The sequence below is a fragment of the Pristis pectinata genome, chromosome 13, assembly GCF_009764475.1.
Source record: "Pristis pectinata isolate sPriPec2 chromosome 13, sPriPec2.1.pri, whole genome shotgun sequence".
NCBI lineage: Eukaryota > Metazoa > Chordata > Chondrichthyes > Rhinopristiformes > Pristidae > Pristis > Pristis pectinata.
Window position 1 is genome coordinate 39,142,961 of NC_067417.1, and position 17,538 is coordinate 39,160,498.

Sequence of the window (17,538 nt, forward strand, 5' to 3'; positions counted from 1 at the left end):
CCCAAGGTGTTTTAAAGGAACTAATCAAACTCAATGTGATGCTGACATGAGTAAAGAAATCGGACAGGTTGCCAGAAGCTTGATCAAAGAGATAGTGTTAAAGGAGGTTTAATGTAGAAATGCAGGAGGAGGAATGAGCCATTCAGTCTGTCAATGTTGTTCACCATTTAATGATATTGTGGCTAATCTGTGAACTGACTCTATATACCTGCCCTTGACCAATATCTCCTATTAACTTTGGTTAACTAAAATCTGTTAAACTCAGATTTAAAATTAACATTGGCTTAAAAACTGCTGTTTGTGGAAGATTGTTCCAGACATCTATCATCTTCCTCACTGAGAAATGTTTCCTAATCTTGCTCTTGAAAACACCAGCTCTAATCTTTAGACCATGTCCTGAGTGGAAATGCTTTCTCTATCCACCCTACGGGTTAGCTTAATATCTTGAAAATTTCAATCAAATCATTCATTAATTATTTATATGACAGGAAACAATCCTAGATTGTAATATCAGTCATAATTTAACCTCTTGAGTACAGGTACCATCCTGTTAAACCTACTCTCGACTCTCCCTCAGGCAAAATGTGTGCCAAGAAATTCAATCACCATCCCTTTTTTATTATTGTTATGCAATTTAAAATTAATGTTTAGTCTTTGAATGAAACCCAATAATCACCATATTAGTCAGAAAAATTCAACAGGGCAATTCCAGACATCTGTCATGATGCATAGGATGATGTTGTTTTCTGTATGATGGGTGCAGTGCAGGGTAACTTGGATTAAGTTGTCCTAGGAATAACCATTGTTCGTCACTCCCAGACTTCCCTGTGCAACACTGGATTGGGAGATCTCTCAGGACTGTAAGGAAATAATTATCAAATTGATGGCTTATTTTGCAGCTAAACACTTAAATTCCAGTGGGAAGGAGAGGAAAGAAGCCTGTTAAACTGCAGGAAGGATGGGGAAGGGGGGCATGTCTGATGGGGTAAAACTGGGGTGACCATGGGGATAAACTGTAAACAAGATAATCTGGTCAATGAATGAATGGGAGCAGTTAGAGGGTGAGAACATGGACAAAAGAATGTAGGATTGTGAAAGGCAGATCAGGGAGACAGTATTATTGAAACTACTTGAAGTTGTAGAATTCTATATAGAGTCCAGAAGGCTGCAATATACCCAGACAGAATATAAGGTGCTGTTCCTCAATCTTGCGTTGAACCTCATTGTAACAGTACAGGATGCCACAGACTGATAGGTCAGAATGGGGGTGGAATGGAGAACTAAAGTGGCAGGCAACAGGAGGTTCCATGTTGTCCCTGTGGACTGAATACAGGTGCTTTGCAAAACTGTCACCCAGTGTTTGTTTGGTTTTGCCAATGTGGAGGAGACCACATGGTGAACACCAAATGCAGTACACTAGAAGTGCAAGTGAATCACTGTTTCATCTGGAAAGACTATTTGGGTCCTTGGATGGTGGGAATGGAAGTGAAATGACAAGTGCTGCACCTCCTGCGGTTGCGAAGGAATCTGTGGTAAGAAGTGGGGTGGTTGATGGGAACGAAAGAATTGACTAGGGAATCACAAAGTGAATGATCTCTACGAAATGCTATAAGAAGAGGAGAGGGAAGATGTACCTGGTGGTGGAATCTCTTTGAAGGTGCTGGAAATTGCAGAGAATGATCTGTTGAATTTGGAGGTTGGTGGGGAGGAAGGCGAGGTCCAGGGAAACTCCACCCTTGTTCTGTCTCAGAGGAGAGGGGTTGAGGTATGGGAAATGAATGGGATGTGGTCAAGTGCTTTGTTAACAATGGTAGAGTGGAAGCCACGGTTCAGGAAGAGGGAAGACATTTCAGAGGCATCTTTTTGGAAAGTTTCATCATCAGAGCAAATATGCCAGAAACAGAGGAACTGGGAGAATGGAATACAGTCCTTATAGGAGACAGGGTGGGATGAAGAGTAGTTAAAGGCTAACTACTAACATTCATTAATAGCTTACTGTGGGAGTTAGTAGGCTAGTAATGGATGTTAGTATCTAGCCTATCTCCTGAAATTGAGACAGAAAGATCCAGAAAAGGAAGTATCATAGGTGGACCATGTGAAGGTGAGAGTGGGGTGGAAATTGGCAGCAAGAAGGAAACTTGTGGCAGATATAGAGAACGGAAAACAGTGAAGGCCTTTCAGAAGTATAAAAAAAGTGTAGGGGATTACTTAAAGGAAACAAAGAGGGTAAGGAAGAGTCATGAAATGTCATTGGTAAGCAAGATTAAGGAAAATCCCAAAGCATTTTATTTGTATATTAAAGGCAGAGGGCTAACCAATGGAAGTGTAGGGCATATTAGGGACCAAAGTGGCAATCTATGTGTGGAGCCATAGCTGGAGTACTGTATATGGTTCTGATTCCCACATCTCAGGAAGGATGTGAATGTACTGGAGAAGGTACAAAGGAGTTTTACCAGGATGGAGTGTTTCAGAGGCAGAATAGGTTAGGTTTGTTTTTTGTGGAGTGGCAAAGGCTGAAGGGGTACCCAATATGGGTATACAAAATTAAAAGGGTGTAGATAGTGAGAACTTTTCATCTTTGGAGGGGTGTGAGGGCATTGGTTTAAGGTACAGGGTAGCAGGTTTAGAGGGGACTTGAGAAAGAACTTTTTCACCCATAAAGTAGTTGAAACCGGGAACACACTGCCTGAGACGGTGATGGAGCCAGGTACAGTCACAATATATAAGAGGTGTTTAGATGAGCACTTGAAACATCATGGCATAGAACAGTATGGGCTAGGAAATGGGTTTAGTAAAGATAGGTAGGTAATGACTGGCATAGACATGATGAGCTGAAGGGCCTATTTCCATGCTGTATGGCTCTGTGACAATATGTTGTCAAACACACTGACTGTTGCTGAAAAGTAACAATTTCACGTATAAATTCTCATTCTTAATCATTTTGATTTTTAAAATTCAATAGAAAAATGTATTTCATTTTCTTCTCTGATTCCAGTTTTTTGTTTCCTCTTTATCTCTCATTCTGTACCTGATTTTACAATGGATTCACTATCCTGACTTACACTTTGACCCTGAATTGTTTATTTAACTGTTTTTCAGTATGAATGGTTAAGGAGCTGCACAATGCTTGCTCAATTGACACAAATCCCAAGTGTTCTTAGAGAATACTATGCTGGTTTCACCACCCATTTACAATATCTTCCCATGTATGATCTTGCGGAGATTAAATGAACATTAGACATTGTAGCTAAAGATGGACACTTTCCTTCATAGGTCATAATAAATTCTGACTTGTAGTGTTTCAAAACTGATATATTTGAATATACTGTATATGGCAACCTAACTAAACTTCAGCTATTTTATTATAACCACTTGCAGTGGTATTATTTGGATTTGAACAGGTAATTTCCATCAGTTGCATGTGTGTGTGGAAACTTCTCACATTTGGAAAAAAAATAGGTGTCCAAATTATCTAACATAAATAAATTAGAAATGGTGATTTTTAAATGCTCTGAATCCGAAGGAGGTAAGTGCACATATTAACATAATGTAACTATATTTCTCCTTTCACCAGCAGGCAACTCTGGATAAATTGCTTGAAGTAGATGAATGTGGTGATTATCGTTCTCGAACTCCAGTGGGGCTCAGTTCTGGTGTTTCTGCAAATGCTTCCTCCCTCTTGCAGAACTTACTTGACCTAGTGGACCGACACTGGAATGGTTCAAGATCCCTTCACACAAACCAGAGATTTCTTAGTAAGTTGTCTACCTCTCTGATCTGTTAGGCAGTTGCTCAGGGTTGAGAATTACTTGCTTCCACTCCAGTTCTGTGGGCTCTGATCTGGCTGGCTCTCTGCCACATGGTGGGGTGGGTGGGTGGGAAGTTTGGCATTTCGTCCGGTCCATCTGTTCTTTGAACTTGGCCTTCATAACCTCCCATTGTAGCAACTCAGGATGCCCACTGCCATCCTGGAAGTGCCACCTCCATATTGAGTGATCAGGGGCCAGGGATTCCCATGTGTTGGTGAGGATGTTATACTTTTTCAAAGAGACTTGTAAATATTCTGTAAGCATTTCTTTGTGCCCTCAGGAAACCTCTAGCCTATTCAGAACACAAGAATAAAGGGTTTGTTTAGGGAGTCTGGTGTCAGATATGCAGACAATGGGGCCTATCCACCAGAGCTGGATTGGGGGAGGATTTTGCAGTGACAGCATTAATAGAACTTCTCCAGTGCTTTGTGGTATCTACTGTAAATTGCTCATATCTTAAAAGCATGCTGGAGGATGGGGATCATGGGGTTAGTGTGAGGTTTGAGGCCTTGGTCTTTAAATACTTTTCTCCTCAAGTTGACAAAAAGCTGTGCCGGTGCACTGAAGATGGTGATGAGCTTTGTCATTGATGTCTGTCTTTGTTGAGAGAATGCTGCCATGAAATGGAGAACGATGCATGTCTTCTGGGGTGTTAATGTGGATGTTGATTGTCTGGAGGTGCGGATCTGTCACAGGAGCTGGCTGACAGAAGAACTTTGCCTTTTGGATGTCTATCTCCATCTGAATTTCAATGAAGGAGTCGACAAGGAGTTGGATCTTGGCCTCTGAATGCGTATATATGCAACCATTGTGTATTGTAACTCAGTGACTGAAATTGGGGGTTGATTCCTTCATATTTTTTGTTTTTAATATATAGCTTATATCTTCAGTCTAAATATTTTAAATCAATTAGCAAAATAGATTGAACAATATCATGCTTTTAATCTTTGCTTTCCTGCAAATATACCCTAGAAGGAAATAATGCCAAATTAATACCCTTGTGAAAGTATCAATGAGGAATTATTTTTGCAGATTTTTAAAAATGTTGTATAGTGTAAAAAGTTTAGAGCAATATTTGGGAATTTTGATAAAAAATAATAAATTTCATATTAAAACTGAGTAAAATTTAGCCTTCAAGAGATTAAATTCACAAATCATCAATCCTGGGGAATATTGATTAGACTTCAGATGAAGTGTCTGTCTAGGTTTTATGAGGCAACAGAATTTTTTATTAAAGATTCAAACACAAAAACAATTTGTAAAGTTCATTCAGCAAACTAAAACTTTACATTATATAAGGAGATGATAAGGACCAAAAGCTTGTTCACTGTTGTTTTATGAGGTTCTTAAGGGAGGAAAAAGAGGTTAATAGGTTTAGGGTTAGAGTTGGAGCAGTTAGGACCCAACAGATAATGGCACAAATTGGTGCCACATGTATATTTTGCCACTTGCTTGTTTGCTTTCATTTCATAAAATATTTGATAATGGAACATTTTCATCCTTCATGAGGTTGAATTAATGATGATTGATAAACAATGGGTTTGATTTATCTCTCTAGAAGTAGTTAAACACAGGAGTAGAATTCATGTTTCAGGCTGATAATCTTTCATCAAAAATATATTTCCTTCCATAGGTGTTAGGATATAGAGTCATAGAGTTATACAGCACAGAGGCAGGCCCTTTGGCCCAACTGGTCCATGTCAACCAAGATGTCCCATCCAAGCTAGTTCCATTTGCCACTGTTTGGCTCATAACCTTCCAAACCTTTCCAATCCATGCACCTGTCCAACTGCCTTTTAAAAGTTGTTATTGTACCTGCCTCAACCACTTTCTCTGGCAGCTCATTCCACATGGATACCACCCTTTGTGTAAAAAAAAATTGACCTTCTCCTCTCATATTAAAACTATGCCCTCTAGTTCTTGATACCCCAAATCTGGGGAAGAAGACTGAGTGCATTTAGCCTACCTATGCCCCTCATGATTTTATACACCTCTATAAGATCACCTCTCAGTCTCCTATGCTCTAAGGAATAAAGTCCTAGCCTGTCCAACCTCTCCCTATAACTCAGTGCCTCAAGTCCTGGCATTATCCTTGTAAATCATTTCTGCACTCCTTTCAGTTTAATAACATCTTCCCTATAGCAGGACGACCAAAACTGAACACAATATTCCAAGTGCGGCCTCACCAGCATCATGTACAGCCGCACCATAATCTCTCAACTTTTATACTCAATGCCCTGACTGATGAAGGCCAGCGAATATGAAACATTATGATATATAACTCAACATAAATAAATTAGATTAATTAAGTTTGAAGAATTTTATATTCATAGCAGTAAGTTACAATTGTTTTGCCTCAGCTTTATAACTAAATAACACCTACTCTGCTACTCTAAAGCTTATTTGTGACCTTATTTAAAAAAAATACTGATTATGTTGAACGAAAACTGAAGTGCTATGTTAGAACTTCCTAAAGCCATAAAATTATGTTGGATTCTTTCATTGTAATATACTTTACTGTAGATTCTGCTCATGAACTACTGTCCAATGTGCTGAACTCAATGTCCATTTCAAAAACTCAAAGCCTAGAAAAAAAGGTTAAAGCATTAGCTGAAGAGAACAAATCTTTGCTGACCAGAACAGGCTCTGGACTGGACACTGCAGAGTTACATCGTGTAAAACATCAATTAACTCAGAAACAAGATGATTTGGTAAGTGGCATTTAAACTTGCTTATACAGAGCTCTTATTTGCCACAAATCAATTTGTTAAATATCACTTGAAATGACAGAAAATCGTCATCTCATTTTATTAAAATCAAATGTTCAAACAAATGCACAATAGATCCAAGAATGGTTCTGTGGAAAAATTGGATAATTATTGGGGACAGATTTTGCAGTCAACCTCTGTAAAAATTCTCCAGCCCTTTATCCACTCTGAGATCCAGTGCTGTTGTAATTCTGACCTTTGTGCAATTCCTGCTTAATTCACTCCACTAGTGGCTTTCAGCTCCCTTGTTGCAAAATGCTGACATTCCCTTCCTAATCTTGTCAGTACCTTTAACTTTCTCTTTCTTTCCTGAACACATTTCCTAAAATCTACCTTTTGACCAAGCTTTTGGTCTCATATCAAGCAGTGTCAAATTTTGTTTGATAGTGCATCTGTTAAGAGACTTGGGATGTCTTATTGCAGCATTTTTTAACCTTTTATGTGATAAAAGTGTTTCAACTTTTAATTTGAAATCTTGAAACTACCTTATTTCATAAAATGTTAAACTGCTCAAGAAGCATACCTACTTTAAATCTTCTTTTGGAAATTTCCTTTAGAACCTAAGGCACTGTGCTAAAGCAAATTATATATGATTAGCACTATGATCTCTTTGGCATTTAAAATATCTTAAAAGCATGTATCTCAGAAGGAAGAATGAAAATTTAGTATTTTTCTGTACTGTAAATAGGTAATGTTTTTTCCTAGCACAATCCTGTCCAACCAAATAAGTAAAAAAGGAAAGGTTCACTGTTGACATTTGCTGTTGTCTTGTGTAGCTCAGTTTCATCAAAATGTACTGTGATAAATCTTCTCACCAATAATAGTTTGATACATTGGTGGGTATCAGTCAATAACATAAGGAAATGTACAAGAAGGAAAATACTGCAGCTAGTACAAGTGCAACACATATTGTAGGAAGAAAGGGGCAAAAGAAGTGTTAACTAAGTTAACAGTGACATTTTGTTTTAATACCTTTTGAAGGAATCTTTAAAAGGAAGGTTAGCAAAAGTGCTGGATGAAAACAATAAGCTGCGCTCTCAGCTAACAAGTTTGGAACTTGCTAATTGTGCTGGAAATCAACTACAGAACAGTAGGTCTCTTTTTCTCATTTAAAATATTTCTGTCGATACAACTTATGACATGAAAATATAAAATGCTGGAAATACTCAGCAAGTCAAGCAGCTTCTATAGAGGGAGAAATAGAGTCATTCTGGCTAATGACTTTTTACTAGAACTGGAAAACAGCAATCAAATGTGTTTATGAGTTGCAAAAAAAATGGAGGGGTGGAGTGAAAGGAAGTGATTGTGGTGGGGTGGAGATTGAGAGAGACTGAATGACACAAGTGGTGGTGGTAGTGCCATATGAGAAAGGGTAGTGAAGGCTTGTTAAAATCAGATGATCTGCCTGTAGGACAAGTAAATAGATAAGTAAAAATGGAAAAAGGAGGAAAAGTGTTGGAAACAAAATGACAGAAAGCTGAAGAAAAAAATGTTGAAAATATGCAACATTCATACAGTATCTATGGAGACAGGTAAACAGAGCTATTGATTCCATTTGATGACCAGTTGTGACAAATTCTGATTTAAAAAAAGGCTTGTTATCTGAAATTGTTGAATTCATTGTTAATCCTAATGTTGCAAACATACCAAGTTCCAAGATGGGATGATGTTCCTTAAGCTTACATTGGGCTTTGTTGGAAAGTTGTAAGAGGTTAAAGACAGGTCTCCACCCTATCACATGAATTATTGTCTCCAGCTGCCTTTCTCTGTGACATAAAATATGTTTGATGGAGGTGGTGTGATCCTTCTGCTGGGCATCTGTGTGGTCCGGATGAATGAACTTGAGGTTCTCAATACTATCCTGAATGCCTGCTACTCCATTTCTTTGTTGTGAACCAGGGATTCCAGGCACATTTTCCAATATACCAATGTGTCTGTTACCACTCTGAATGGAAGAGCATGATGTTCCAGAGTTAAGAGGTTATTCAATTATGCAAGGCTCATAGTCTGACCTAGTACACTACTCATGCCTGACTTTCTAACACATATTGCTGAATTGTAATCACTTTGCAATTTTAAAATTGTCCAGCTTATAGGCCAGGAATGCTAAGGCTGGTTATGATATTCTAGCATTTGGGGGCAGAAAACCTTTGAAATATCACAGAATTACAGAACAGACATCAGGTCTATCCTGCCTAGCTCAGCTCTTGGAAAGAGCTGAACAATTGAGTTCGATATCTCAAGTTCCCTTCTTGTAACTCTCAGATCAGTGTGTTTCAAACGCAATTACCTATTGAGAATTTCTGTGGCATCTGATCCCATCACTGTTATAGGTGGTGTACTCTAGATTTTAATAGTTGATTAGGTGAAGGAAATTCTTTCTATTTTCTTCTGTAGTCCCTTTCCCAATTTGTTTTTTTTGATCTGTAACATCTTCATTTTTTGAATATCTTTATTAGGTTTCTCTTTAGGATTGTTCTCTACGTTTGGGAGAATAATCCTAATTTCTACAATCTTTCTTCATAATTTTAAATCCCCAATCCCTAATATAATCCTTGAAAATCATCTCTGTACCCTAAAGACCTGCCGTCGTCCTTGAGAATAATGCTGAGAGTTGTACATAACGTATAACAGTTTATATTGTAATAAAAACAGAAAATGGTGGAAATATGCAGCAGGTCAGGCAGCATCTGTGGAGAAAGAAACAGTTAATCTTTCAGGTGATGACCTGATCTGGTGAAAGGTAATCAACTTGATATATTAACTTTGTTTCTTCTTCCCCAGATGTTGTCTCGTCAGCAGACTTTTCTGCTTTTATTTCAGAATTCTAGCATCTGCAGTTTTTTTGCTTGCAAAAATTTGTCATGACTGACTTTTTTTCTGTATTGGATGATTTTGTTTAAAAATCCAGATATTCCCATGTGGTTTTGTTTACCACCTGCTCTACTTAGCAATAGGAACATTCAGGGAAAGTTTAAAAGATTAAGAATTTTGGAACAAATTAGTAAGTAAAAATGTAAAATAAGTGTATGACCTGGCACTTCAAAACAAGATTCCATCTTTGTTACTCATTGTTATATTAATGTTTACCCATCAAGTAACAAAAAGTTAGTTGCTTGACAGAACTTTAACCTTAAATATGAACCAAGTTGAAAAATAATTTCCATAAAATGTTGAAATTTTTGCTGTTTGGCTGTTTTCTTAGAGAATCTGCAAAAAGACAATGAGAGATTAAATTTGGAGGTGGAATATTTGAATCAGCAAATTAAACAATACAACAAATTACAAGAAACTGTCACGATGTTACAAGAGAGTCATAGGTAATAAAAACATAGCAAAATATTGTGATATATCAACCAAACCATTTATTTGAAAATAAGGATAGATATCATGTTAATGTCTGACACTTCCTGGGTGTTAAATTTGGTAGGAAATGAGGTGATTTTTCAGTATGTATTACTTCAGATTTTTCCTTACCTATCTGCTACTTAAATAAAAGTCAAGAATGCATCTAAAAACTATTCAATTTGCAATATTTTATAATTTCTGGTAACTTTTTTGTTATCTGTAGTATTGTGAAAATCACTTAATTCTACTAAATTCTTTTATAATTTAGTAGAAAACCACTATATTGAAAATAATTCCATAATTGAATTTTGCTAATGAATAATAATACACTAACTTAACAGTTATCTGGTAAAGGATCTCTTCGTATCAACTCTTGTTTAACCTTTTTTTCTGTTTATTCATTTTTTTACATTTAAACTACATGCAAAGCTATATATATTCTTTTAGTGAAGGTATATGTACTGATTTTATTTTCTTTCAGCATTCTCATTGTTTGGCCAGTGGGGTTGCTTTATGATATCAAAACACTACACTGTAGCATGCTGGTATGTAGGTTGTTAACTGCAGTTTCCCCAGGTGAAGAATTGCTGATCTCAGGCCTTGTATAAACATCTGACGAGCAAAGACCAAAATCAGCTACCCACAAGAGGAAGAAGGAATTCACTGCCGACTTTCGTTGAACATCACCTGTGCCTCTTGGCAGCTGGTCATTGGCTGGCACAAGGCAGTGGTCTGGAGCAGGTCTTCCATCCACTATGCCAGCTAAAGACAGACAAAAGCAAACTTGACATTATTTTGAAAGAAAAATCATTTTAAAACAAATACAAAATGAAAAATATCTTTCATATAAGCTGAAATAGTATAATTACACTCATTTAAAAAAAAGTTGAAGGGGAAACTAACAGTGTAAAGATACCATTGTTTTTAAATTCTTATTAGGGGTCCTGTTTTATTTTTAACCTCCTTTTTCCTCAGGGCATTTACTTCCCAGAAATCGGCAGTCCCACCAAAGTGTGGATACGTATCAGGTGGATAATTTGTGAGGCCAGGCTAAATGCAGTAAACTGTAGGAGAAGTGAAAAGGAAAATAAGATGGGAAAAGGCGAATAAGCAAATAGAATATACCAGCTTAAAGGGGAACCCAGAGATCTAGTATAGGCATGTAAAAAGTGACTGACAAGAGGAGGGGTTGCACCAAATGGAGATCAAGACAGTGACCTGTGCATAAAGATGAAAGGCACATGTGGAATATTTGAGTGCTTTGTACTTGTATTTACCATGCATGCTGTCAAAACCTCTTTAAAATGGGACGTAGCAGAGATAATGGATGAGGTGATAATTAGGGAGATGGCACGGCAAAGGTTACCTCCTCGAGTTATGCTTAAAGTAATCAAGGGTGGCACAATGGTACAGCTGGTAGAGCTGCTGCTTCACAGCTTCAATGACTCAGGCTTAATCCTGACCTCAGTTGTATGTGGAGTTCGCACATTCTCCCTATGGCTCCTCCAGCTTCCCACAGACCTGCTGGGTTAATTGGCAAATGTAAATTGTCTCTTGTGTGTAGGTGAGTGGTAGAGTCTGTGCAGCAGTTGATGGAAATATGGAGGGAACAAAATAGGATGAGTGGAAGTGGGTGTTTGATGATAGATGTGACTCTGGACTGAAGAGCCTGTTTCTGTATTGCATGACTCCTATGGTTTGGATGTGATGCATCTTAGGCTGCAGAGGGAATGGATTGTGGAAACTGCAGGAGGTCTTGCCATAACTGAGGTGCAGAGGACTGGAAAAAGAAGTGTGAGAACATGCCCAACAACCACAGTTTAAGCTGGTCAGGATCAGGGAAGCATTTAGAAAAAAAAAATCAAAAAAAAATTAATAGGAGAATTTTGAGTTAAGAAAGGACAGATTTGTTAAAAGCAAATTATGCTTAAGTGACCTAAATGAAAATTAGATAGAAGCTGCTCACATTAGTGCATGGTTCAAGGATTAGGGGAACAGATTTAAAATGTTGGGTCAAATCTACCAGGGACATGTTGAGTTATGATTTTTTTCTAACTTAATAAGTGGCTATGATCTGGAACTGCCCAGTGAAACTATCTCTGTTAGAAATGGTCAACCATGGTTTTTGAAAGGGGATTGGCTGTTGAAGGGAAATATTTTTCAGGCTGGGATATAGAGTAGGGAAATGGAACTGATTGGATTTATTTACACAGAGTTAGTAGAGATTCAATGGGCTGTACTGTTCTGCGCTATAACAATTTTATTTCCAATAATGCTGGTTACCATGTGGCACTTTGCTCCATCGACATTCTGTATGTATCTGCCTTGACAACAAATATTAGCCGGGTATTCCTGGTGCAAACTTAATTTCAGCTTCACCTGGTAACCCAGAGTTCACAAACATGCACTTTCAGCAGTGGTTAAAATCATTGGACTGGTAATCCAAAGATCTGAATGAACGTTCCAGGAAGCAGAATTCAAATCCCACCAAGGCAGCTGTGGAATTTAAATTCTATTGATAATCTGGAATTTAAACAAAAACTAATCATTCGTAATGATGACCTCGGAACTACTGGATTTTTTTCTAAACACCCCTCTTGTTCTTCAGGGAGGAAATATGCCATCTTTGGCTCCCTTATATGTGACTCAAAATCCACCAATATGGTTGTCTCTTAAGTGCCCTCTGAAATGGCCTACAAGCCAGTAAATTCTGAGAAGTTAGTTTAGTGAAATTAGGGAAATGCAAGAAATGCTGTTCTTGCCAATGACACCCAGATCCTCTGAAAGAAGGTGGATTGCTGGATATTGACTAGGCATATACAGTACCTAGCTGATTTCTTTTCCTCCTCTCTGACTGAAAGGTTCTGAGGGCAATTGCATTACATCTACTTCTATCAGACATGGGTTGGGCCACAAATAAAATAGTGTCCAGTTGTAGATACCCCTCATCAGGAAAATTGGAATAGCTTGAGAAGGGATGCCGAAGAAATTTATTAAAATGATTCCAGGGATGAGGGACTTTGAATATGTGGATGATCTAGAGATGCCAGGTTTGTTCTCCTTCAAACAAAGGAGGTTATGAGGGACTCTGATAGAGATATTTAATATCATGAAGGGTATAGTGAGAGAGAACTGGTGAAGGTTATGAACTCGGAGGTCTAGAATAAGTTAATTGGTAAAAGAACCAAAGTGAATATGGAAAAAAAAACACATTTTACAGAGTGAGTGGTTAGGGTCCAGGTGTAGTTATGGAGGTGTATTCAGTTGTAGCATTCAAAAGAGAGCTAGCTCAGTATCTGAGAGTAAAAAATTTGCGGAGTTATGACGAAAGGAGGGGAGATTACCACCCGGGTCATGCCTCCTTCATGTTACTACCATCAGGGAGGAGGTACAGGAGCCTGAAGACCCACACTCAATGTTTCAGGAGCAGCTTCTATCCCTCTGCCATCAGATTTCTGAATGGTCCGTGAACCCATGAACACTACCTCGTTATTCCTCATTTGCACTATTTATTTATTTTTGTAACTTATAATAATTTTTATGTCTTTGTCTTGCACTGTCTTGCACCGTACTGCTGCCACAAAACAACAAATTTCATGACATATGTCAGTGATAATAAACCTGATTCTGATTCTGAGTGGGACTCACTGGATTGCTGTTATGTAGAACTGAATAGTCGCTGGTGTTGTTACCATTTTGTAATCTGCTTCAACTTTTCTAATTTAAATAAATTTTATATTTGGAAGTACGTTGGAAGTAAGTTTCTAATATCAATGTTAATTCTGCTCTGTTAATCTGTTGATTTTTTTTATCTTGTTCTTAGAGCTCTAATCTCCACCAATAACTACTTACAAGAGCAGCTGAACATACATCCAGCTGGCCAAAAGTCAGACATGTCACATCATCTTGGTTCTCATCGGACAAAAGTATGGAGCAAGCTGTCAGCTTCAGGAATCTCAGAACTACCCTTATCATCCAAATCTAGCCATCACAGTAATACAGATATACTGTAACAAAAGTGCTGTATATTACAGTAACTAAATCAAAAATGCATAATTCTAATTAAATTAGTGTTTGTTGGAAGTTGTACATGAGCAAATCTAAATTATTTTTGGTCGAGAAATGCCTTATTTAGTCAAAATTTAGAGTTGGCCTGTAATAAATATGCTGCATTAATGCTAGACTACCTGGAAATAAGTACTTTGTATCAGTAAATATGCAAGGTTAATGTTTGTCATGGGGAGTGACCTCAACTGATCTGTGTGTGTTCAAAACCTAATATTTTTAAAAAAATCCAAAGTATCATGTATGACTTTTGCAACAATACCAATATTTATATTTCAGCTGAATTCATTGTTTTTGCTATTTCGTATTTAGCGGTTATATAATGGTTTTAATTTGCAGCAAATTAGAAATAAGAAATATTTTATTAATAAGCCAAATATAGAGTTTCTTTGTACTTATTTAATGGAATATCATGAAACTAAGTTGATTTAATGATGGTTACACTACCAAGACTCATTTCTGCATTTTGTATGCAAATCGGTGGTATGAGTGACAGATTTGTGACACATTTCCGCATTGTAACAGTTGTTTCTATCTGGTTTGCCAAAATCGAGAATTTTTCGTGCACATGAACAAACTTGTAATTAGTTCCCAATCATTACATGTATCTTACAATATATAAAAGTGGGATTTACACCAAATTGTATTCCACATAGTTATAATATCTCTAGAGTTAAAAACTGTAATAATACCATGTTAGTAATGGCAATTGAAATAAAAACAGAAAACATGGAATCACTAGACAGCACAGTCAGGATCATCGACCTGAATCATTAACACTTCCTTCTTCTTTCCAAAGTGCTGCCCAACCTGTTGAGTATTTCTACATTTACTTTTAATTTTTGATTTCCAGCATCAAAAGTATTTTGAAAAGCATAGAACTGCAGATGCTGGATATCTAAAATTAAAAACAAATGTCGAAACACTTAAAGAGAAACAGTAAATAGTGGAAACATTTAGCAGGGGTCAGGGAGTATCTTTGGGGAGAGAAACCGAGATAATGTTCAGATAGATGAATTTTTTATAAGTTTTTAAAATATCATGGATCTGACCTTGCTTTTCTCTCCAGACACTGCCTGACCACTAGTTTCTGTTTCTATGTCAGTAGTATTTTGATTTTGTACCTTTTATTTTGACTGTTTAGCAAGATTAAGTATTGATCATGTTCCTGTTGCATAACATACAATATAGCCAGTATGTACACAGGGGTTGGAATTTAAGATGTTTAAGAGAATGTATTTTGTATATCCAACACAATGCATAATGTTCATTAATTTATTAATATATCTAGTCATAAAACATAGTTGCATAAAACTGTACAAATTTAAGTTTACATTCCTTTCCATATTACTTTCATATTATTGGCTAAAATAGAGATGACAGGATATGAATAAGGGTTCCTTTTCTACAGTGTTTGGTGGTATCCCGCAGGGTTCATTCTGGGACCATTACTATTCTCCCTGTACATTGATGATTAAACCCACAGATTTAATAATGGAAAAAAGACCCATAAACAATGAGGAAACTGTATGTACAAAGTTATTGTCAACTAGATTGCATAGGCTGAAAATTAGATGAAAGCAGATTCACTAGTCCCTTTCAAAAGGAGTTGGATAAATACTTCAAGTCAGAAAAATAATACAGGTCAACTGGGGAATGAGCAAGAAAGTAGGTTTAGTTGAGTGGTCTTACATGTAATAAGCTATTTTATATTGTATCATTCTTGTATGAATACTGCAGAAAAGCACAAAGGTTTTTTTAAATCTAGTCTCTGTTTTTGCATTGCACTGGAAAAGAACCTTCCTGAGTCATGTTAGTTTTATGTCTTCTAGTGGCAGTTCTTATTTTTTAATTGTTACAGTCTTATACAAGTTTTCAGAGCACTTGGCAGCTATATCCTTGGCTTTCAGTGCTGCTTCAGGTAATAATTTAATAATAGAGCACCCCACCCCACTAGCCAGCCCACTTTTTATCTCCTCATCTTGAAAATAAGAGGCATTCTTCTTACAATGTTTGTACCGATCTTGACAGCAGATTTTTTTCCTCAAATTAATGCATACTATGATAAACAGGTGGGTGTTTTCAGGGTAAATTTGTAGGTACTTGAGCAATGCTCAAGAATTTCACTTTTTACTCTATAGTTTCCTTTGCTGTGATGTGCATTACAATATATGTATGTTTTTGTATTTTTTGGGTGGTGGGTGTAGGCCTGCTTTTGTATTCGTTCTGAGGAACATTAGCACTGAGAAACAGCTAGATCACCATCAAGCAATCAAGGATCAAGTGGATCATACTCTGATATAGAACAATGAACCCTCTGTCTCAAGATTGTAACACCTCAACCATATATTATAGTAGTGTGACATTTTCCACATCATTCATTCTGCTAAAGAATGAATCAAATACCTTTTTTTATTTCAAGTTAGTGTCCCAGGAAATGACTTGAGACTACGTTATGTTCTTAGTGCCTTCAATGCAATTCATCCACCCTTTATATTCAGCGACATTATCATTGTCACGTTCCCCATGAGTCACCAACAACCTGAAACTTAATAAACATAAATACTGTGGCTACAAATTCAATTTTACACAAACGTTCAAAAACAGTTTAAAAAATGTTTAAACAGAACAAATGAAATATCAGAATGTTTAAATATGAAATAGTTGAAGTTCTGTGCATATCTGTAAGATATAAACACAATTTATGAATATTTCTTCAATCATAATTTTTAGACATAATTTATTAAGGTTGCTATGCTGATGAAATCAAATTGTGGTACATTAAAATATTTTACAAAATAAAATATTTTGCATAAAATTTGCTTCAATTTTGCATCCGTCTTGTGTTCCACAAGCTGTGTTGAGGTCATTGATAAGTGTAACACTGTTTTTAAATAGTCTCTATGACGCAACAAAATTGATATTGCTGCTTTAATTGATTTTTTAAAAAACATTATTCTTTTCAACAATACCTTCTGGGATCATCAAGGGAGCTGCTCATTTTAGGCTAATAATGTGATGAGCTAAAGTTAATTAGCAGCCTAGTGTTGCATGGACATTTATCTATTAGGGATCAAACTATGATCATGTTCACCATAGATTTTGCAGGGAAGAAATGGTTGTTAAGATTTTATATCTGATTAAGACTGAAGGCAGAAAAAGGCTGTCATTGTAACCTGGGCTAATCTACAAATGGGTAAAATGACGACAACAAGAGCAAGTCAACAAAAAGTCTTCTATGTTATTGGGAACACAGTCCAGCCAACAACATTTTTTACTTAAGTCTGTATTAGAATGAAATTGACAAAGGTGTGTAGAGATGGGGATCTTGTATGTTATATAGATGATTGCAAAATCTGCTCTGTTTTGTTTTGAATACAATAAAAATTTGGACACCATAAGCTAAAAATTGCATAATGGAACATTGCATGAACCTTGTGCTTATTTGACATTTAAATATCAATATTAAGCCATTTACTTTAACCTAATGTCATGGTTGTATTAAGTTTGTAAAACTCTTTTCAAACCTGAAATATCTTATTATTGCA

General features: G+C 36.7%; 1 protein-coding gene across 1 annotated transcript in view; it reads left to right on the forward strand.

Moving 5' to 3' along the window:
* Positions 1–13,938, forward strand: part of LOC127577486 (leucine-rich repeat-containing protein 36-like) — a 39,640-nt gene extending 25,702 nt beyond the window's left edge. The window contains exons 10-14 of the mRNA XM_052028711.1: positions 3,575–3,755; positions 6,333–6,520; positions 7,559–7,667; positions 9,783–9,897; positions 13,749–13,938. Of these exons, the coding sequence (XP_051884671.1) occupies positions 3,575–3,755; positions 6,333–6,520; positions 7,559–7,667; positions 9,783–9,897; positions 13,749–13,938 (783 nt within the window). The remainder of the gene's footprint in view (positions 1–3,574; positions 3,756–6,332; positions 6,521–7,558; positions 7,668–9,782; positions 9,898–13,748) is intronic.
* Positions 13,939–17,538: the final 3,600 nt, after the last annotated feature.